Raw genomic sequence first — 24,362 nt, 5'->3', positions numbered from 1 at the left:
AATACTTCTACTGGATATAGAATTATAGGTTGTTGCTTTTTCTTTCAATCCTTTGAATATTTCATTCCACTGTCTTCTTTCTGTCATGATTTCTAATGAGAAGTATATTTTTATAATTCTTATCCTTGTTTCTCCTCAGTAAGGTTTTACTTCTTTTTTATTTTCATTTTTTAAAATATAAATTTGTGATTTTCTCTTTGGGTTTTAGCAATTTGAATATGATGTGCTATGTGTTTTCCATTCCTGGTGTTGTATTGTTATTTATCTTTTAAGGTTTCCTCTGAGATTCCTGGATTTGTGGTTTGGTGTCTGTTACTAATTTTCATAAGTTCTCACCCATAATTATTTCATATTTGTTCTATTCCATTTTCTCTCTCTCTTCTGGTTTTGATATTATAAATGCATACTATCAAATTTGCAGATTTTGATATTATCCCATAGTTTCTGGATGATTTCTTCTGCTCGTTTTATTGCTTGCTTGCTTCCTTCTCTACTTCCTTATTACATTTCAGTTTGATAAGAATCTATTGACACACTTTAGTTCACTGATCACTCCTCAGTCATAATATGTTTACTGAAGAGTCCATTTTTTATTTCAGTGCAGTTGCTTCAATTTCTAACATTTTCTTTTTATTCTTTCTTGAGTTTCTATCTCTGTTTACATAGTCCCTCTATTCTTGCAAGTTACTATATTCTTTTTCCTTTAAAGACCTTAGCACATTAAATTCACTCTCTGAATCCCAATATCTTTGGATTATCAAAGCTTGACACATGATTTTTCTCTTTAGACTCTTATTTTTTTTAACATTTATCATGGTTTTTGATTAGGTCTTGACATATGTTAGGCAATAGAAACTGAGGTAAGACAGACTTTAGTGTAAGCATTTGTGCTCATCTGGCTACTTCTTGGATTGTGTTTAAAGTCTTCTATAGTTACAACTGCAGAAGGCTTTAAATCCCTTTTGTTTTCTTGATTTTGAGCACCTTTTAATTTTGTGTTTTCCCACATCTATTTCTTACATTCTATAATGCATTAATAAAACATAGCAGAGCTCTGTTGCTTGATTGTAAGTTGTGTAGGACAGGGGGAAATTCTATAACCTTTTGATCAAGATTAATACTAGTCTTGTCTCAGTGTCAGAACTCTTACAGTTGTTGCTTTTAATGTAGTAAAACTTTTTATTGTTTTCCCAGACTCCTACTTCAATTTTTAGCTGCAGAATCACAATCTATGTCCTTGAATCTCTGATCTCTGTTGACAGTGTTGCACCCCCCACCCCTCATCCCAACATAGGAGAGATAGAAAGCCTACATGGTCTCAATGGATATAAATCCTCTCTTCTGGCTGGTATATGGTCTTTGAAAGGATATGTGGAAGTCCCTATCATTTAGAAGGAGGTTTCTATCAGATAAGAGCCTATTACTGGTTTATTTGACAGCACTTAATCTTACATCCATCTGCCAAGGACACAAAAATCTCTTTCTTTGATCACCATTAGGAGAACATGGTGGGATTTATTAATATAAATAAATAAATAAGTGCCACAAAATATTGGGCATTCCCCTAAGATATGGCTTTAAAAAATTTGTCTCACCTACACAGTCTGCCTACAGCAATTTTCAGTTAACATTCAAGAGACCCTACCATTTCTTGGCTGTAGTCATTACTGATCCAAATAATTAGATCTTATTTTCTATATTTCTTTGATTGTGATTTTTTCTCCAGTGTTTGAAGTAGAGTTATACCTTATGGTCTCTGTTCTATGATCATTCAAATTTTAAAAAAAGTATTTTAGAATTCTTTGTGTTAACATAGGAATGATGATTTTCAAGCTCTGCACAGAGATGGAATCACAGGTCTTTATCTGCTTCCTACTCTAGCTCACTTTACATTCTCTTACCAATATTTCCTGAGATTCCAAATAAACCACTTAAACTCACATGGTTAAAATACTTAAGCTCATTATCTCAGTCTCTATTTTTGAAAGAAGGTAATCTAGTATCAACATGAGACAATTTACTCAGAGAAACAACTCTATCTTACCCTAGACCACTGCTGCAGCTAAGAAAGCAACAGATACACATTACATCCTTACATGCCTATCTTCTACCTTTCAGAGAAAATGGATGCTGCCTAAAAATTAAGAGGTTTTGTTTTTCCAGTACTAAAATTTGAAACAAGGGCTCTTGCTCAGAAAGAGCTCTACCACTGAGCTACATCCCCAGAGTTTTTTAAAATTTATTTTGAGACAGGGGCTGCCTAAATTGCCCAGGCTGACCTTGAAAGTGTTGTCAGGATTCCTAACTTTCAAGGAGGTAAGATTAGAGGTGTGTGTGACCACACCAGATGTCATTTAAGAGACTCCTATAGTGAAAGAAGTACCCTTGATAACTATCACTCATATTTCATAGTGTGACTCTAGAAGGTCTGTTTCTATGCAATTCTAATTTTGGGAATGTTATTTATGGTATTTTATATGTGTGAACTAGAACTGTAAGACACATCAGCTGGCATTCAGAGTTGAAAATCTAATATGATTTTTCTTATTTTCCTTGAAGGATGAGACCCCCTTTCAACCTTGGTACTGCAGGACAGTTTCAAATTTGAGCATCTTCTTAAAATAATTTGTCTAAACATGAGAGTAAAAGTCTAATTCAAATAAATCTGACATAATTTTCCTATGTACATGTATGAAAACATCACAGTGAATCCCACTCTCATGTGCATCTACAAGAATGGGGTCTTAACTAGAATAAGATATATTACATTCTTGTATAATTATATCAAAATAAATTCTACTATTATGTATAACTAAAAGAACCAATAAAAAGTCTAATTTGGTCTTCCCATCCATTCCTGAGTTGCAGTAATTACTGGTTTAAATTGATCAGAGAGTTCAACAAGTACTGGTCACAGGTTAGGACTCAAGTGATCAAAGGGAAAAAAATTAAACAGATGCCTCCAAGGGTCGAGGGGACTTCTTGCTCCATTTCTCAGAAATGTGAACATTGAGGTATGCTTCTTCCTTGATGTTGGGTTGTACTTAATTGAGCTCATCAGAGTTGTCCATAGGCATATTATATTCAATGTACAGCCCTTCCAGAATTCACTCTCTGCTTTCACTTTGATCATGGTCAGAGGAGTTTGCCTTTATGTGGAATCTTAAAAAAAAAAAAAAAAAAAAAAAGGTTAAAATTGAAATGTAACCACCATTTGACCTAGCTATCCCATTCCTCAGTTTACACCCAAAGGACTTAAAATCAGTACAGTCCTGTGACGCAGCCACATCAATATTTATAGCAGCTCAACTCACAAGAGCAAAACTATGGAACCAACCTAGGTGCCCTTCAACAGATGAATGGATAAAGAAAATGATACATACACACACATAATATATTACTCAGCTTTAAAGAACAATGAAATTATGGCATTAAATGGTAAATGGATGGAGCTGGAGAATATCATGCTAAGCGAAATAAGCCAATCCCAAGAAACGAAAAGCCAAATGTTCTCTCTGATATGTGAATGCTAATTCACAATAAAGAGGGAGGCTAGGCAAGAATAGACTTACTTTAGATTAAGTACAGAGGAGTGAAGTGGGGAGAGGAGTATAGTAAGAATAGTAGAATAAAACAAACATTACCTTATGTACATATATGACTATATAACTGATGTGATACAAAATGTACAAGCAGAAAAATGAGAAATTATACTCAGTGTGTAAAAAACTCAAAAGGAGACAGAGGCAAGGTGCAGAGGAAAAATGGTTAAATAGCAAAATGGCTGCTAATCTGAGCTGCTGGCTTTATTTATATCAATAGGTTTCATTAGGTAACAATGTAAGATGTTTTGCTTATGATTAGATATGTGATCCAGATAAGCATTCATCGGTTATTTTAAGAGTTCCTGGAAAAAAACTGCAGAGTGTTCCAGCAGTGGGAAACAGGGTGTCTATTTTTCTACAAGAGTCTGCTCACCAGAGAAACACTGTTCTGAATATTCCCACAGTCAGAACCCTTACATCCATTTATGTATGATATATCAAAGTACATTAATGTTTTCTACTGCCATGTATAACTCATTAGAATAAATTTTAAAAAGGACAAAAAATGTTTAAAAGCATATCTCTGGTATAATCCTTTCAGTGAATCTGTGATTTTTAATAAAATTGTGATTTTCTGCCTCAAGAATTAGACTTCCCTCCTGAACTCCGCCAAAGTGTTTTGTGATTCATTACATAGTCTTTGTGGCAACAGAACCTGGCATTTCGAAGCAAAATGACATGTATATTAAGATAATAATTAGGCTTTTAGTACCCAGAAATGGTTACTTTCTGCCAAATTGGGCAATTATTTAAACCAGATAGAGACTAACATCAGTACTAGTAGGATTCATTTCTACTTCCAAAACTTCAGACATCAAATACAAAGAAATTCTTCCTCACACTAATTAATATAACTCTTTGGGCATCACCTGTGTGTCCTACAGTTCAATTCGGTTTTGATACTAACTGTATCCAGAGTTAGCATCAGACCTTACAGGTCAAAGGCTCATTCTGCAAGACTGTCCCTTCTTCAGATGCTAGTCCAAATCCATGTCACCTGTATAGTTGAAATTCATGGGTTACCTAGACTTTGTCTTCAGGTTTAATAATTTGCTAGGATGGTTCACAGGACTCTGGAAAACGATGGGTTGTGGAGCTTCAATGATTTCTGTGGTTGATGCAGTACTTTGAGGTGTTTATTAGACCAGAAGCTCTCTGATCTCTGTAGGGTTTTTTATGGAGGTTTCCATATATATATATATATATATATATATATATATATATATATATATATATATATATATATATTTCCATATATATACTTGATCAAGTCATCGGCCATGGGTGATTGATTCAATCTTTAGCCCCCTCACAGCTCCTTAGGGCTTGGGGAGTGGGGTTGAAAGTTTTGATCCTCTAATCATGTCTTGGTCTTTCCAGAGATCAGCCCCCATCTTGAAGCTTTCTAGGGACTCCCAGCCACCAGTCATATGTGTTGCTTACTACAAGACACTCATCACTCTGGAGATACCAAGGATTTTAGAAGCTCTGCAAGGAGCTAGGGCCAAAGACTAAATATGTATTTCTTACAATACCACAGTACAATAATCATTTTTCCTCATCCCTTCTTTAGCACTATCTCTTTTATTTTTAATATGGTTTTGAGACTTGAACACTCAAATGTCTTCTATCACTGTTTTCTTCCTGAATAAATATTCACATCTTTTTATTGTAAGAAAAGATAAAAGAAAAGACAAAGAACAAAAAGTATTTCTCTTTTAGAAGAATGATAAGGAAAGTAATCATAGAACAAATAACATTTTAGCAGATCTGTGCAAGAACCAAATGAGTGTTTAATGCAAACATCTGGAATAAGAACATATTAAGAAAAAACATCAATTCCAGATATGAAAGTGGAAATATGGTTAGGAAAGTTTCAGAAATGTTATTTTAAGTGGGTGGCTTAATCTATAAGATGATGATAAAAAACAATGACAACTCTGTGTTCAGGAACCAGATTTGTTCCTTTTTTCCTGTTCTCCCATCTTTTTGATTTAATAATTTTCTATAATAATATTCTTTGATTTCTAACTTTATATGCTTTATATTTACTATAAAAGTTTTGCTTTGTGGTTATTTTTGAGTTTTAAAAAATACAGATTATACTAATAATAGGATATCTTTAGATAATGACGACTTAACTTTGGTTCCATAAGAAACCTTTATACTTTCATGCCATCACCTGTGATACTTTTGATGTCATAATTTATATCTATTTTGTATATTTCTTAACCTATTTTTATAATTATATATTTTATGTACATTATAGTTATTATATTTTACTGTGCCTTTTACCTTCCTACTAAATTTATAAGTGATTTACGCCCGAACATGATGGTATTAGTGTATTCTGAGTTTGTGCTTACTTTTACAGTACTTAATTTTATCAATATTATATATTCTCATGTTTTTCATTACTAATTAGCATCCCTTTTTTCAGTTTAGAGAACTCTCATTAGCATTCCTATAAGATACTCTCTTAGGGCTTTGTTTTTCTAGGAAAATATTTAGTTTTTCTTCTATTACAAATGACAGCAGTGCTGGGCACAACATTATTGATTTCTTGTTATTGTTTGTTTTCTTCAACATCCTAAAAAATTCACTCCACTCTCTAGGCCTGAAAGAAATTCATTGCTTACCTTATTCAAACTATCTTACGTAGTTTTCGCTTCTTTTTCCTCTGCTGTTAGGATCCTTTTTCAGTCTTATTTTGACAGATTATAATTTGTGTGGTTGTAGGTTGTTGAGATTGAATCTGATTGGAGACTCTTGACCTTCCTTTACCTGGATATTTATATCTTTCTTCAGATTTGGAATATTTTTGTTATTATTTATTTAAAAATATTTTCTACTGCTCTTTTTCCAGTCCTTCACAAAATTCTTTGGCTAATATTCCCTCTTTGGTGCCAATCTCTAAATTCCAACAACATTCTTCATTCTTTTCCATTGTTTTCATTGTTTTTTTTTTCACCCAGTCTTTGAGTTCACACATTTCCCCTAATTGCTCAATTCTGCTACTTATGTTGTATAATATATTTTTACTTTCATTCTGTGTATTTTAAACTGAGAATTTTTCTCTCTATATATTTATAAACATGAATATATGTATTTATGCATAATTTTTGTGGTTTGATATGTACATATAATTTTCTGTTTATATATGTTAGTCTGGTACTGGGGTCTATTGTGGGTCTGGTCTTACTTGAGTTTGCTGGAGCAGCTCTGGTCTCCTAGTTCTTCGGGGTTTGAGGCTATGGAGACCAGTATATAGCCTGTGTCCACTGATGTTGGTTTGTAGGATGAGTGCACAGGTGCTGGTTTAGAGGATAAAGCCCCATGGACTGGCATGGGTCCTGAGGCCTCAGAGAACACCACATGACCAGGGTATACGGCATGGTTCTGAAGTCAAGGTTCATGAGAGCCCTCCGGAAATAAAATTTACTGATCTGGAGAATCCAGCTTCTGAGGCTGGCCTGAAAGTTTTTAAGGTTCAGTTTTGTAGTGTGTAACCCTGTGATTCCCAAGTGCCTATTTGGTGTTTTAATCAAGGAATACCAAGCTGGTGATAGGGAAGACCTAAGACTATTTCCCCATGGGCCTGTGTAGACCTAATTCCTGTATCTCTAAGGGCAGACCTAGAGGTTGAATCTGCAGGGACTAGTCTGATAACTAGGATCATGTATGTCCTGAAGTCTGATTGTATAGGAATTGGGTTGGTGCTGAGTTGAGCCAAAAGTGTGGAGCTGCTAGGTACTGTCCGGTGTTGGGTATGGACTGGAGCCTGGGGCATCCATATTTGGCCCAGCATTGGGGTAGCTTTGAAGATACAGTTCATCAGAGAGTCCTGTAGCCTAAGGTTTTGAGACCCATCCTTGCACCAGGTTGAGCCTGGAAACTCAGTCTGTAGGTACTAACCTGGAGTTTAGGGTAATGGGGGGTCTTCCCTGTACTAGATTTTACTTGGACAAGATGAAGCTGGTGATGATATCTGAGGCAAAGTTTGATATTCACACTCCCTCTCCACTTCTAAGAATATTTCTCTCCATACTTTGTGCTTGGAACTGGTGGAAAAGTGACATGAGTAATGTAAAACTGTCTTTTCTACACTTTTAAAGCAGCACTTTCTATTTCTGTGCTATACTCATATTCTGAAATCTTTTGCCTCATTTATTTAGAACTTGTGAAGGTATTTTTAATGGTAGCTATTTGCTTAAATTAATGTTTCTCTGGAGGATGAACACTGGAGTGTCCTATTCCACCATCTTTCTGAAATCATCCTTGCAGTGGAATCGTTTTGTCAAATTGTGGAATGGTTGTGTTAATATGTTAATGTATTTATAGTCATTCAATGGCTGTTTCAATATTCATAATAAAGAAGGAGAGTGGCTATGGGGTATCTCAGCCCAGCTAGGACTGGTTTTGTCCATACAAATGCACAATTAATTGTACACATGACTCCTTTCCCTCATAGTACAGATACAATAACAAAGTCACTGTAAGTGTTCTTCAATATGAATTATACTGAGGAATCAGAATTTCATTTGAAAGAGCACTTACTATGCCATTACTAATATTTTTGAAGAATGCAAGTTACTTAAGAATGAGGTTTTTAAAATATTTATTCTTAAATTTTAGGTGGACACAATATCATTATTATACATTTATGTGGTGTTAAGGATCAAACCCAGGGCCTCATGCATGCTAGGCGAGTGCTCTACCACTGAACCACAACCCCAGATCCCCCCCTTTTTTAGTTTGTTTTTTAATTATTATTTTTTAGATGTAGTTGGACACAATACCTTTATTTTATTTATTTTTGTGTGGTGTTGAGGATCGAACCCAGGACCTTGCACATGCTAGGAGAGCGCTCTACCACTGAGCTACAACCCCAGCCCTGAATCAGTTTCTTTTCCACTTAAATTTTTCCTACTTTTCTAGGTAGAAAAATTAAGAAACAATTACTACTTCTTTGAAGGACTGCCAATATTACAAAGAAAAAAAAAAAGCCCTTATGCCATAAGAAGTAATCAAATATTTAGTCAGAGGAAGTAAGCTTTAATGACTTTACAGAAATTATAATTAATGAGGAGGATCAACTAGTTTATCAAGAAATTTCTGTTCTTTCAAAATCATTCTGAGCCCTAATTCAGCTTTGAACTGAAATTTTTTGTCATTCTAGCGTAATTCCAATACTGGTTGGAATGCTATCTCTGTTTCACACACTTCAGCCATGAAATTGTATTACTTAATTTTTGTTTCACTCTGATTGACTCTTCCACAAAGTGTTATTTTGAAAATTGAATGAAAATTCAGTAAGCAGTTTAGATCTACAGGACTCATTTTCATCATTTAAACTATTTTTGAAGTAATGAAATTGAATAATTAATAATAGTTTAAAAATCTACTGAGAAATGGTAAATTAATTTTTGAAATCGATGGGATCAGACATAAATAATTTACATTTATCATCTCTTTCTCATAAAACTTAACAATGGGAAACTGTCTTAAATTAGAAATAGACTAGGTATATATAGCTTATGAAAAATGGTTGATTACTCTAAAGCATGCACCCTAAATTGTGGTAAATTTATTATTATATGTGTTGTCTGCACAAATATATATTATAACACAATATGAAAATATAAGTCATTCATCAAATTACTAGCAAACCACTTTCAGACTTTATGGAAACATGTAAGTTAAACATTCAAACTATGAGTCCCTTCCAGCCGGTATATTAGAGAAGACAGTTATCATTGCCACAATCAGAATAACATCATTTCATATCCAAGTCCCAGTGCCTAAAAGTGTCTTGTGGAAGCATATGAGGACTGAATATATAGTTATTTTGAATTTTAAAGGAGGTGTATATAAGAGAATTTGCAAGTGAGAAACATAATATATTCCTGTGGTGCAGACTGCAGTTTACATCTTCCTCACATCAGCAATTTAGTGAAAAAAATCAGCCAGTGTTTCAACATGTAAAATTTATTTGTGCCTGGCAACATTAACAGTTAAGCAGGTATGAAATAGCAAGTAAATTCGAATTTAGGAAAATCTGAAAGCCACAAACACTTTGCTATTTTATGGTTCTTATACAAAAGCTAATGATGACTGATCATATTTTTCCTCTTTTCAGGGGTATGGTTGTATAGTTGTCTTTATTTACTATAACCATCATGAATGCATGTGCTATACAGATTATTTCTATTTAGTTTAGGTAAATAACTTACATGACTTGCAGAAAAGTGCTTTTTTCCACAAAGACTAGAAGACATTTTAAATTTCAATCAAAATTTATATGGGCAAAGATGAAAATGTTAGTCAAGTGAAATCTAGTTTAGATGAATAAGTTATTATATAGATATTAAAGGAAACATTGTAAAATTAAATTTATACACACCAATATACACTACTTTGAAAAGGATACATTTTAGATGTTCAGCATAGGAAAGTTTTATATTAACTAAGCTGTTGCCAGAAATCTACACTTAAATCAAAACAGCTGTATGAGTTTCATTTTTTATCCTAACATCCAATACAAACTTTCAAATCAACAGTTTCTATTTCTTCCTAAGATTTTCTTTTATTGTCCATGTTTCTGCTGTTTTTTTTACAATGAATATTTTGTCTTTGTCTTTTAATATGCAAGTTTTAAGCTCATAATTTCTTTTAATTTCAATTGCTTTATTTTTCTCTTTGTTATATTCTGTTTCTGTTTCTCATGAGTATACTGAAGTTGACAACTGTCAAAATACAGTAAACTTCAGGGGAGAGAGTTAACTTCCCTGAAATTTTATTTTTTAGGACTATGCTGAGAAGGAGAATACCATAGCAAAAGCTCTGGAAGATCTGAAGGCTAATTTTTACTGTGAACTCTGTGATAAGCAGTACTATAAGCATCAGGAATTTGACAACCACATTAATTCATATGACCATGCTCACAAACAGGTAAGAAATTTTTTTTTCATAAAAAGCTGACATTTCTTAACTTGAATAGTAGAATGTAAAATATGAATATATATTTTATAATTTTTCTCTGATCTCTAGTTTTTAAAGATGTTATTCTGGGATGAGGTTTTGATGATACTTAGCAAAATATGTTTAAAAAGCATCATAAACAAAGTTTGAAACCAATGACTGATGTAAAACAATTTCATTTAATTGCCTTTTCATGAGTGTTGGTGTCTTGAAAACAATATTATACAAGTGATGATTGTCTAAATGTCCTCAAATGTATTAAGTGTTAAATATTTAAATCAATGTTATATTCATCAAATGTAAATACATTTTTATACATACATGCTTGCATTGCTTAGTGATGAGGGACACATTCTGAAAAATGAGTCCTTCCGCAATTTCATCATCAGACAAACAGCCTCATGTACTTACACAGGCAAAGACATCTACAAAGTCACTGGGCAATATAATCTTTTGGGACAGCCATCATTTCATATGCCATTCATCACTGACAAATTTGTACAGCTCCTGATTGTAGCTCATTATAGAAAGCAGTTTAGATTTCAACTACCATGGAAACATAAAGAAATAGAAATCTGTGTGTTACAAATGGTCCAGGGTTATGGATTAAATAAGTATATAATGTGTATAATGTAGTTTGTTTTAATGTTCTTGCATTTTACTGTCAATTGTAAATCTAAGATTGATTTTGTAACACTGTATAAAGATGCATTTAAAATAGTGATTATGTTAGACATGAAGTTAATATAGATTTCATTTTTCTAGTGTGCTTTATGTTTACCAATTCAACTTTGATTTTTTGTTGTTGTTGTTGTTGTTTGTTTTTTTGCTAGTGATATGATAGCCTTTTTTGCTTTACTTTAAAGCATTTTCTAATTTAAGCATCACCTACAAAGACTGACTGAAGAACTCATTTGGATATAAATGAAAGGCATAGCTTTGACCATCCCATAAAATCAGATTTATTTAACATAAGAAAAAGTAGGGGGAAATGATCACATTTTTCAATGCTTATAAATGAATTGTGGGTATTTTATTTTGCTATCAATTTTTCATAATAACTAAACTGTGCTTTGGGGAGGATGTTGAAGGGAGAAACTAGCCTTTAATTATGTAGTGATTAATTAATGAACATTTAGCTTAATGATCAGCCCTTGGCTTTTTCTCCTGGTATGTACTAGATCTACTAGCACTCTGGTAATGTCTAAATAAATAGAAATATAAAAAATATTCCTTTCTTACTAAAAAGGCACACATATAAATTTACCATTGCTTGGTTTGAACATTAACATCCATCAGGAATAGTATTGATTTTTTTCTAAATTTGTTGGCATTAATTTTATAAACACACAAAATAATTCTGCAATGTGTTGCTAGGGTGGCAAATCTGAGAAAGTAGTTCTCTTGTTTTTTTCCTAGGAATCTGAGAGCACAAGATATGTTGTTACACATATGTTTCATTAAGTAAAGTAAGTATTTAGAAATGTATATGTTTGTTTAAGAGTGTTTTAATAGCTATTAATATGGTTTTCAATAGATTATAACATTTTAGTTATAGGGTTTCATAAAGGTCAAACTCATTTAGGTTATCCTGAGGATCTTTATATTTCCTTATTCTTTTAAACTTGGCCTACTATATATTTTATACAAATAAGCTAAGGGAATTTAGGGGGATCCATCTTGTTATTTTGAAGGGCCAGAGGTTCACATTTGAAAACTCTCTGAGGCATCAGGCCAGATAGAGAGATACACTTCCAAAATGTTCTGGTAGATAGCATTGTTACAATTGATCAATTTGTCATGAGATGATATTATAGTAGCTTAAAATGTGTAAAATCTATATATTCATTATGTCCCTTCTCTTCAGGATAGGGGTACATCTTTGAGGGTGTTTGACTAGGGAATTCTCTCCCTTTAAGGAAAAAATGTGTCACCCAATGACAGCTATCCATATTTTTAACACCTGATTCCAAAATCCTTGGATACTTTCAAGAAGCAGAAACTGGCTGAGGGTGGACAATTTAGAGTATTATTTATTGAAAGCCTAAGGTTGGGATACTTTAAAAACAAATAAACATAGAAAAGTTTACCTACTGTCTGATAATGGCTTGACATAACTCTTGAAAATTAGGTTTTATTTAGGATTAAGTTCACTAAACAACCTGTCTGCATATGAAACAGCAACAACAACAATAAAAGAAATGCACAAGAGAAATAAATGTAAAGTCACTCTGTGAAAGTTGATGGAGAGAGCATAGAAATAGCAATTTTGATTTCTATATATGTTTGTCATTTTTTCTAGCTTTGGGAAAGTTTCTGTAATGATTCCTTTGAATAAGCTTTCTATCCCTTTGACATTCTCAATTCCTTCTTAAATCCCTATAATGCAAAGTTTTTGTAAGCTTCCTTCAATCCTATATATTACATTTTTTCTCCTTCAGGGCTGCATTCGCAAATAGCTGGTCTTTGAGCTCACTAATTCTTTCTTCTATGCAATCTATTGCATTTTTTAATTTTGCTTAGCATATTTTTCATCTCAAGGATTTCTGTTTTTAAATTGCTTCCATCTCTTTTTTAAAGTTTCTTTTTTGGAATGTGAACTATTTCTCTGTGTTTTCTTCAGGCTCATTGTATTTCCTTAAAACAGCTGACTTAAACTGAGTTTCAGCATACTGTTTGATATCTGATCTCTCTATGATCCTTTATTTTGAACTTTGGCTGAGGTCATGATTTCCTCAAATCTCTTCATATGTCTTGGTGTGTGAAGTCAACTGGGCACTAAATGATTAAATTTTTATTCCAGTCATCATAATCTGGCTTTGTTTATCCCGCCTTTCAAAAATTCTAAACAGGCTGCTCTGCTTGTTTTCTTTGAGCATGTATTCACTTCAGCATGGGATGATGACTTATATACAGGTTTGTTGGGAGTTCACCATTGATGAGTGGTCACTGTTTCAGCACTAGACGAAACTCCAAGATCAATTTGTCCCAAATCCACCATCAGTGTCTTGTTTAACATGAACTTGGGAATTACCTAAAAAGTGCAATCTATTTCTATAAGCCTCTTAAGGTAATTACTGGTATGGTTAAGCAGTACAGGATTTGTTTTCTGCCAGCATTTGGCAGACTCAATATGGAGGGATGTACTCCATGCCCCTATGTCATGTCTGTGGCCACTGATTACACAATGCTGTGTTTTGCACTGAGCCTACTATAGTCTACCAAGTCCAGTGCAATACCAGTTGGAACAACCCACAGTCTATGGGATTGCCTACAGTTAATATGGACTCAAGACCCAGGAACACTGCCATCAGTTAGGGGAACCTGGCACCACACTTGTTCCAAAGACTTTGTCCGCAGACACTGATCTGAGGATAGGAGCCATTAAAAGCTGACCAGTGTTAGATTTTGCCAGCTAAGCACTGAATTCCAAAGCAAGTCCTAGGCTTACTATACTGTCCAACTCCTAGCAAATCGAGTCTTGCTCTACAGTATGGTGTCTGAGATTGGTAAAGACCACCAAAGACCATGCTAAGCTAGATTACACCTGGATCTAAGTCTCAAGGATGTGCATAGTCTTAGGAATACATCTTTGCCCATGCTATAGATATTGGTGATGCAGGCTAAACTCCAAGTACATCCTATTATGGTGAAGAAGTCTGTCTGGTTCCAGAGCAGTTCTAAAGGCTTTGTCAATATAAGTATTGGCTTGGGATAGCTGTGCTGTCTAAGGTTTTTAGATGGTACTTCACGACAGTCCTTTGGCTACCATGGCTGACACTAGCTGGATGATCCTTGAGCCTCACAGTCACAAGAATGTGCACAGTCTCTGAGATTTGAGGGCTCCCATGACCACTCATGGCTGGCAATGATGCAGGTCAAAACCTGAGTCTGTCTTGACATCATGCAAGGCCCTTTGATTTCTTTTTGTTTCAAGGTCTTACTGTGCTAGGACCAAACACGGAATTGCAAGGCAAATTTCTGTGCTATCTTTCATGCCCTTCTCCTCCATAGGTGGAGTCTTATTCTACTCTGTGCTGCCTGCTGCTGTGGGAGGAGTGGTGAGGTTTACTTTGCTCTTTAGCTAACAGTTCCAACAGCTCAGGCCACAGGCATTGGCACAGAAAAGCAAATAATATTATTAACACATGTAAAATCCAATACTCTGCAAAAAAATGACAGTTTAAATGCAATCATTATTTTCTCTATGTACACAAAAAGTTGATTTATTATTTTAAAACATAGTTTTACATAATAATAAACTCAGTATTTTAACGTAACCATATCTCCCCTTACCTAGAACAGTATCACATTATACCCACTGACCTGGTTTAATTTTTATGTGTCCTCCCTTTGGGTAATTAATAATATGGTTAGAATATGTATGTTTATTGGAAAGTAGCAATATTTTTGGATATTTGATGAATGTGGAAGTTTAAAGGCAATTAACTAGCAAGCCTCATTTTTCTTGCTAGTTATATATTTATCCAATCTCTGGAATGTTAAAGGAAATGTTATTTTAAATATAAAAGAACATATTGTTACTATATTTATATGTATCCATGAGGAAATTAAAGAAACATATCTTTGCATGTGGAACAAATTCATCTGAAGAGTCCAGACACCTATGTATCTCACAGTGGCTCCATCAGTAACTGCTTTATGGACAGAGCTTTTTATTTAAGTTCTTCAGAGCTCTATTTTTGTGTCTATACACAGAGGATTTTGTTGAGGGGTTTTCTTTGGCCTGTCTGGATCACAATTTCTAGAATTCAAAATTGTCAAGTGTAATAATAAGTCCTATGCATCATTGTAAATTATCCATATATTCTCAATTGCACACCTTACAATTGATTCTCTCATGTGAAAAGATGAATAAAATAGTTTCTAGTAAAGTTATATCATTCTGAATTCTAGTCACTGAAATTATAAAAAAAAAAAAGATCAGAGAATCAGCATCAGGTAAAAGAAAAGATTTTCCTCTAAACCATTTCACCTGTTCATCTGCCTTAAAGTAAAGCCACACAGTGTCTGTCCTCTCACCTGGCAGCCTGTGGGCAATTCAGAGCTATTTTCGCTGTAAGAGATTTGTCATACTGGTGCTATGAAGAGATAGAAAAGGGAATGATTGCCTTATTGCTACTGTCCCTCAAACATCTTGATTTTTGCTTTAGTGGCTGCAATGTGGCTGAAATACTTCCCAAAAGGCACTGAAGTGCCCTCCACCTCAGCAAGTCAGGATTCAGTACCTTGCTGCTTGCTGTTTTGTTCTGCCCCAGAGGAAGTCAAGGTCAGGCTGGGTTGTTGGAATGTGTTATTCCTGCAGGGACTTCTACTGCTATAGAAATGGAATAGCTTTATTCCTCAATTTGAACATTTACTAATAATTTAAACTGCTGTTCAGCGATAGGACACTGGAGAAATGAATTACTTTTTGATATTTTTGTGTAAATATTCACCTGTGGAATAAAAGCACATATCAATTAATGGTTAATTTAAAATGAATACACACCACACACACACACACACACACACACACACACACACACAATAAAGTCACTTCAGATATCTTCTATGAGATATTCATTTATTTGTGCTTGTGTGCTGTGTAGTTCAGTTTAATTGTGCTTTTTTTCTTATTGTTTTAACAAATTACTTTGAATTTTTTTTCTTAGAATAAAGGAAGAACATATCATTCGCTCCTCTAGAACCTCCAAAACCTCAAATGATTGTCCCAAGTATGCATATATCTATATCATAAAACATAAGTCATCATTCTACTGTTCTCTTTTGACATTTCTTATTTAAAGCCACTCATGATTCATACAGCACTAAACTTCAGGTTTTGTCTTGAGTTTTCACCAAACTTTGGATAAAAATAATAATTTCTACTATCTGAATGGTTGTCATTTTTATAAATTTTCTCCCAATCAATTTCAAGTCTTCTTGCTTCCTTTCTAATATCCATAATTTATCGGGCTGAGATGATGGAAGATGAACTCAGTCAATCAGTGTTGAGTACAGGAAAAAAAATAAAACAAACTGAAAGCAAATGTTTCTGACCTATATTACCTAAATGTAACTGCGCATTAGAAAAACACTTGAAAACAATCATAAGAGAAAAATACAGCTAATTATAGGGATTTCATTTTATGAATGTCAATTAGCCATTATAATTCATTAAAAACATTCAACGTTTTGGTGACAATTCTCTCTCTCTCTCTCTCTCTCTCTCTCTCTCTCTCTCTCTCTATATATATATATATATATATATATATATATATATATATTATTTTGGAATCCAAGATTTAACTCAGGGTAACTTGACCACTGAGTCACATCACCAGCCCTATTTTGTATTTAGAGACATGTTCTCATGGAATTGCTTAGTGCCTTACTTTTGCTAAGGCTGACTTTGAACTAGAGATCCTCAAGCCTCAGCCTCCTCAGCTGCTGGGATTATATGCTTGTGCCACCATATATGGCAAATTTATCCTTCTTATTGTTTGTTTGACAACTTGGTTGGTGTTATCAATGAGATTGCATGTTTTACTTTTATCGTACTATTTTATAGTACTTTGTTAATAAAATACATTTGGTGTGATTACATCTATTTTGAGAAATAATTTACAAATTTATTATATATTTTTGCTGTGTGCAAAGATTTATATTTCTTTATTATTATTATTTTTAAGAAATTGAGAAACTTTCTGGGTGTTTGTTTCTTTGTTTTTTTGTTTTTGTACTGGGAATTGAGCCCAGATCCTGTGCATGCTGAGTAAGTGCTCTACTACTGAGTTATATTCCCAGTCCAGGAATTATTTTTAATACAATTAGATTTCTTAGAAGAAAATTCATCTGGTAAAAAAAAAGAAATATATAAATCTAAGATTAACATAATGTGAGGATTCCAGAGCAGCACCTCTCGAATATAAATTTTTTTCTCTCTAAAATTTTCATCTGCTAATCCTATCAAGAGTCAAACTTTACATGATCTGCTGAAAGGATTATCTCAAAATATATTTCAAGATCCTCCTTGCATTTTTAGCAGCTAAGACTTCAGTATTTCTTCTTCTGTGGTAGGAGGCAGTCATGGTATAGAACAACAACAAAAAAAAAAAAAAAACTTTAATTCTAGTTGAAAGTTAAAATCACCAGAGTTTTAAAAATAGAATTCCAGAGTCTGGTATAGATCCATGGCTCATGCTCATGTTGGAAGATTTCCAGATAGTTATAATATGAGGCTACTGTTGAGAAATAGAATGGGGATAGCCAGGGTGGTAAATTTAATATTATATGGAAATCTGATAACATGTTTGTGTCCTTCTGTGGTCTAGAGGATATAGAATAGCTAAATTGCAATCCTCTTGGTTACAAAACAATTATTTAAAACAATGTAAAGAAGATGGAGTGAGAAACAAAGAGGGTGAAGACAGGCAGTTAAACAACTAGATTTAGATTTTCACTCTTAAACAATGAGCTATAGAGGAATAAATGTACTACAAAGAAATAGAGAAAGTAGAAACCCTGGAAAGAGAATGCCTTTGGGGCTACTTGATCCACATCTATTTGAAACTCAGCCAATATCAAATACATTTTAGCAGCAGAATGAATTTAAGAAACAAATTGTTTGGTTGAGCTTTTTAGGATATTACTTTAAACATGCGATAAAGTCAGCTCAAATTTTCCTGCTGCCCTCTTGAAGGTTTCCGAAGGAAACTATTTGGAAACTGGTGATCCTGCCACAGATGGGGGTGAGATGCAGGTAGATTCCTTTGTCAATGAGAAGGACGGAAAGCATGGCTAACTGAGAGATGTCTGACTTGCTAAAGGAAACTAATTTGGAACAGAATTTGAATCATCAGAATAAGACTGATGAGTCTTCAAATAGAGGTATAAAAAACATACAGTGGGACACCCTAGGCCTTGACTTTAGAAATGGAGGCAGTAGTATTCTCTATGATTAGAGAAAACAGATAATCTCTATGGAGAATGTGTGAATTTGAGCTGTCTAAACAATATGTAAGACGACTCCACCTGTCACCCAATACGCACATATATACCCAGTAACTAAGAATATCTGGATTGGAGTAAGTAAAATAAATAGGAAGCAACTATACTATAAAAATGTCAGTAACAATCTATTTCTATATAGGTTGAAATACTATTCATTTTCTACTACACATTTGGGATAGCTCAGGTAGATGGGAATGTAATTTGTTTAGAAAATAAGAAAGCAAAAATGTCTTTTCCGCAGCTAAGATACAACACATAGTAATATTTCACTCTCTTACATATTTTACCAATCAGCATTTCACTGTTAACAATATAAACAATAATTCTATTTTGCTTTGTAAGTTATGATAATACCCAGATTTCCAGAATGTACTAAAATATATCATACTTGATCATGAATATATAAAAAATAAACAGGCTATGAATAGTTAATAATGCTTAGTAATTAACATTATGTTTGCTTATTTTAGAATTGCCTATGTTTAGCCATTAGATGAATTATTACCTTTTGAGATCACCAGCTATTATTTCTAAAAGAAAAACATTACTCATGGAGGACTAGAAACAGAATAAGAAGATGAATGTATAAATATGTATTCATATTACATTTACAATCACTTAAGTATGTAGTACATATATATGTACATATTTTGAGTATAAACATATATGTAATTAGTTTACATTCTTCCTTAACCCAGGAATAAAAATATTTGCAGTTTTAGTAATTTGGTATTGGAAGTGTTATAAATACATATTATCTTTGCAAACAGTGCTGACAAAGGAAAATTCTGGAAATATTTAACATACAATAATTTCATGAAATTGGCTACATGATTATTATCATAACTTCTGGCAAAAGAACACAGTGAAGTTTGAAATCCCATTTGTAATAACCATTTTCTTTCTTGAAATAAATGACTTTTGTTTTTACTGAACATTTGGCTCATCAATGCTTTCAGAGGCAGCCATAGGTATAAACCTTTTTAAAATTTAATCTGGACTTCAGAGAAGTTATGAAATTAGCAAACACAAGCTATTGTGTTGACGTGCTGTCATCAATTCTTTATGTGCTGAAATTTTATTTTATCGCAGTAATCATATTCTGTGGACAGACAAATTTGAGATGCCATATGTCTTAATCCATTTTATGCTAAAACAACAGAATACCTAAATCTGGGTGATTAATAATGAACAGAATTTTTTTGACTAAAAGTGGAGAAATCCAGGAAACAAAAGGCCAGTATCTGTTGAGTATATCCTTGCTGCTCTTCTGGTGATGGTAGGCAATAAAGCAAGAAGGAGCAAGAGGGGACTGGACTCTTCCTCTAGCACAGAGTCAATCCCACTCAGCCTAATCGCCTTTTAAATGGACCAACTCATCATACTGTTACAATAGCAATTAAAATTCACCTTGAGTTTTGGAGGAGACAAACACTCAAACCAAGAACAGTGTGCAATTAATATAATATTGTTACATAGACCTCAAGGTGATTCTGTTAGAATTTTTTTTCTAAAATGTAAGAAATAAGCTTAATACTATGAATTATTCATAGCTGCAAAACATAATCTCAACAATTCTTAAATGACCATCCCTAGAAATAGTAGTAACTCCCTTTTTACTCCTTAAGCTAAGGTTCTAGTTTTTGCTTACTATGTTATTCTAACCCTTTGATGTCATATCTACCTTATGATGATCTTTAATGAGTGTTCATTGAAGAGATAAGTTAATGAGTAAATGAAGGGATTCTGGTTTCTTTGTAAAATGAATGTTAGATGATGGAAAACGAAGAGGAATAGATCTTCAATGATGCCTCAGATCGTTATGGTAGCAGTAGAGAGAGATACAGGTGAATATCCAGCAGAAATATTCTATATGTAGAAGCAACACGACTACAAATGAATTGAGCATTAAAGACAGAAAAAAGCAAGTACAATCTAGTGCCTAGATTACTGGCATGAATATCTGGGAAGATAAATTGCATAGGTCCCATCCTGGACAGGAAGGAATCAGGGTAATTGGGTAGATAGAGTTCTCTTTCTCTTGGTTCCCTCCAAGTGGTTTTCAGAACAGTGTGACTTCATGCTCCACATTTGAAATTCTTAGATCCTTAGAAGATATATATCAGATTTTAGTGTATCTTTTAAATAAATTGTTTTACTGAATTATTTTATTTTATCTGAATCTGTAACATATACAATCTCTATATGTTTTTAGAAACATGATAAAGAAAAAATGTCAAATCTTTCTTTTGTTATTGCTTGGTCATTGAAACACTGATTCTCAAGCTGTACTCCAAAAATCAGGGGTGCTTGTAATATGTGTGAACTTCTCAGAAAGTTAGATTTTTTTTCAGGCCATACTATAAGCCTTTTGAGTCTAAGAGAACCAATATTTTTCTGTGTAAAAATTACATATAATGTACCTAGGTATATATTCAAATGTCATTACTTAGTATTAAATTATGATAATTAGCACATAAAAGTAATGATAAAGTTTATCCTTAGAATTAAAGCAGAATTTCAAATGAAACTGTCCTTGAATTTTCTCTAATCAACATTCTACCTCTCATATTCATCCTTGCCTGGTTGGTGAAAAGTAAATGTGTAGAAACACATGTATGTGCCCACTGAAAAGCTTATGCAGGCCCATTACCAAGACAGATCTCTTGCTTAGCTGATCCTGATTTCTCTGATTTTGATGTGTATTCTCACCATAGGAACCTAATCCCCAGAGGCAATGTATAAACTTTGAATAATCTAACCCAAATATCTGCTGCACTACTGTAAAAATCAAACATCTCTGTTACAGTCATGCAGTCCAGAATCTCTCCCAGTCCTGCCAGATGCCTACCAAAAGAAAGCAGTGTTTCAAGCACTGAAACGTTAAAGGCTTTGTTATTGTTTATTTGATTGCTTTATTGGAGGATTTTTGAAATAAAAAAAAAAAAAACCAGCAGAAAATATAGACTGTGAGTAGGGAATGCTGTGTAATATAACAAAGTGTCCTACTTAGTGGAAATTGTATGAAGATAATAATCTATATTTAAAGATATTTATTTTCACAGTTTTTGAATTTAATGTATTTTGTATGCATTCTATGGTGCCTACTGGATAAAATATATTTAATTCGGTGTACAAATGAATAAGAAACAACATTAAATTACAGTTTCAATGGTTTTCTCATCAATACAAACACACATCTTAAATATAGTATATATAGTGTATATATATATATATACACATACGTATTTAAAATGTATTCATGCTAACATGCATATGTTTAATGCACTATAAATATGATATACAAGTATGAAATCAATTTAAAGTGTTATTTACATTTTAGCAATTAAATTTCACACCAATTTATTCATGTGATTTATGCCATATATAATAATTAAATTACTAATTAAAGTATTCTCCCATCTTTACACTTGCTTAAAATGTTCCTTCAGGTTTTTGTACCAATTTTGAAAATATTGCCTAAGTATGCATTTCAGGAGTACATGCTGCTTGTATTTTTGCAATAAAGAGATATTAATGTGAAAAGGTTGATGCTTCTGTAGTGATATTCCTCAGAGCTAAAGGTGAAGTCAAATCATCAGAATGATGTGTTCCAACCAAGAAGGTGTGATTCATTTCACAAAATTCCTAACAAAATTCTCTGCAGAATAGTAACAACTTCTTTTTTAGCATATTGATAATTTCTTTTTAATTTAAAAATGTCACTGTGCTGTCTCCTTTTAACAAAGATGAATGCTGAGTGTTTAACTGAAATATCTCATAAAGAAATGATTTGCTAAACGTTAAATCCAATTTTGTTTCACCCCAAATATTGTTTTGGGCTGTAGAAGCTGTTTCACTCTGGAGTCCATAAGAAATTATCATAAATGTTTTAATCCAAATATAGTTTACACAGGAGAAAAAAGTAAGAGAAAAAATAAATCATTATTATCAAAAGGCAAAAAAACATAATGTTTTAAAGAAAATATTACACACAGTTTATTTAGTTTATGTTCAGCCACAATACCTTTATGGAAAAATAATAAAAAAAGAGAACAAACATTTTTTTTTCTAGAGTACCTCTCAGAAATAAATATATATACATATATGTGTATATGTATTGTATATATTACATTTCTTCAGCATATGAAATCATGACTCTCATGAAGTATGAAATTATGTCATTTGGAGAAAGATGAATGGAATTTGAGACCATTATGTTAAGTGAAATAAGCCAAACAGAAAAGGCTAAGGGTTTCCATCCTCATATCAAATAAAGTAGACTTCATGCCAAAGTTAATCAAAAGGGATAAAGAAGGACATTTCATACTGCTCAAGGGAACCATACACCAACAACACATAACAATTATAAACATATATGTCCCAAACAATGGAGCAGCTATGTTCATCAAACAAATTCTTCTCAATTTCAAGAGTCAAATTGACCACAACACAATCATCTTGGGTGACTTTAACTCACCTCTCTCACCACTGGATAGATCTTCCAAACAAAGGTTTAAAATATAAACTATAGATCTTAATAATGCAATCAATATCTTTGACTTAACTGACATATATGCAATATTTCATCCTTTATTAAGAGAATACACTTTCTTCTCAGCAGGACATGGATTATTCTCTAAAATATACCATATAATTAATATGCCATAAAGCAACTCTTAGCAAATACAAAATAGCAGAAACACTGCTCTGCATTTTATCAGATCATAATGGAATAAAATTAGAAATTTTATAAATAAAAATAAAAATTATTCCAACACCTGAAGACTAAGCAATATGCTTCTGAATGAACAATGGGTTACAAAAGACATCAAGGAGGAGGTTAAAAAATTCTTAGAGGTAAATGAGAACATGGACACAACATATCAAAATCTCTGGGACACTATGAAAGCAGTACTAAGAGGAAAGTTCATTTCTTGGAGTTCATTCTTCAAAAGCAGAAAAGTCAACAAATAAATGACTTAACACTACATCTCAAAGTCCTAGAAAAAAAAAAAAGAACAAATCAACACCAAGAGAAGTAGAAAGCAAGAAATAATTAAAATTAGAGTTAAAATCAATGAAATCAAAACAAAAGAAATAATTGAAAAAATTGACAAAACACAAAGTTGATTCATTGAAAAAATAAATAAATTTGACAGACTCTTAGCTACATTAACAGAGAAGGAAAGAGAAAACTCAAATTACTAACATACATGATGAAAAAGTATCACAATAGACACTACAGAAATACAGTGGATAATTAGAAATTTTTTTGAAAACTTGTACTCCAATAAAATAGAAGATATTGAAGACATCAACAAATTTCTTAAGTCATATGATTTGCCCAAATTAATCAGGATGATATATACAATTTAAACAGACCAATGTTAAGAGATAAAATAGAAGATGCCATCAGAAGCCTACCAACCAAGAAAAGCCCAGGACTGGGTGGATACACAGCTGAGTTCTACAAGAACTTTAAGAAAAACTAATACCAATACTCTTCAATTTATTTCAGAAAATAGAAACAGAAGGAGCACTTCCAAACTCATTCTACAAGGCCAATATAACTCTGATTCCCAAACAAGGCAAATACATATCAAAGAAAGAAAATTTCAGACCAATATGTCTAATGAACATAAATGCAAAAATTCTCAATAAAATTCTGGCAAATCAAATACAAAAACATATCGAAAAGACATTGCACCATGATCAAGTGGGATTCATCCCAGATATGCAAGGTTGGCTCAACATATG

At 33.0% G+C, this 24,362-nt stretch overlaps 1 protein-coding gene across 1 annotated transcript in view; it reads left to right on the top strand.

The window, feature by feature from the left end:
• Positions 1 to 24,362, top strand: part of Znf804a (zinc finger protein 804A) — a 296,273-nt gene that overhangs the window by 214,055 nt on the left and 57,856 nt on the right. Inside the window, exon 2 of the mRNA XM_027943981.2 lies at positions 10,413 to 10,556. Coding sequence (XP_027799782.2) covers positions 10,413 to 10,556 — 144 coding nt within the window. The remainder of the gene's footprint in view (positions 1 to 10,412; positions 10,557 to 24,362) is intronic.

This window comes from Marmota flaviventris, chromosome 11 (assembly GCF_047511675.1).
Source record: "Marmota flaviventris isolate mMarFla1 chromosome 11, mMarFla1.hap1, whole genome shotgun sequence".
Lineage (NCBI taxonomy): Eukaryota > Metazoa > Chordata > Mammalia > Rodentia > Sciuridae > Marmota > Marmota flaviventris.
Note: the sequence above shows the minus strand (reverse complement) of the source record. Positions and strands in the feature narration are given on the sequence as shown.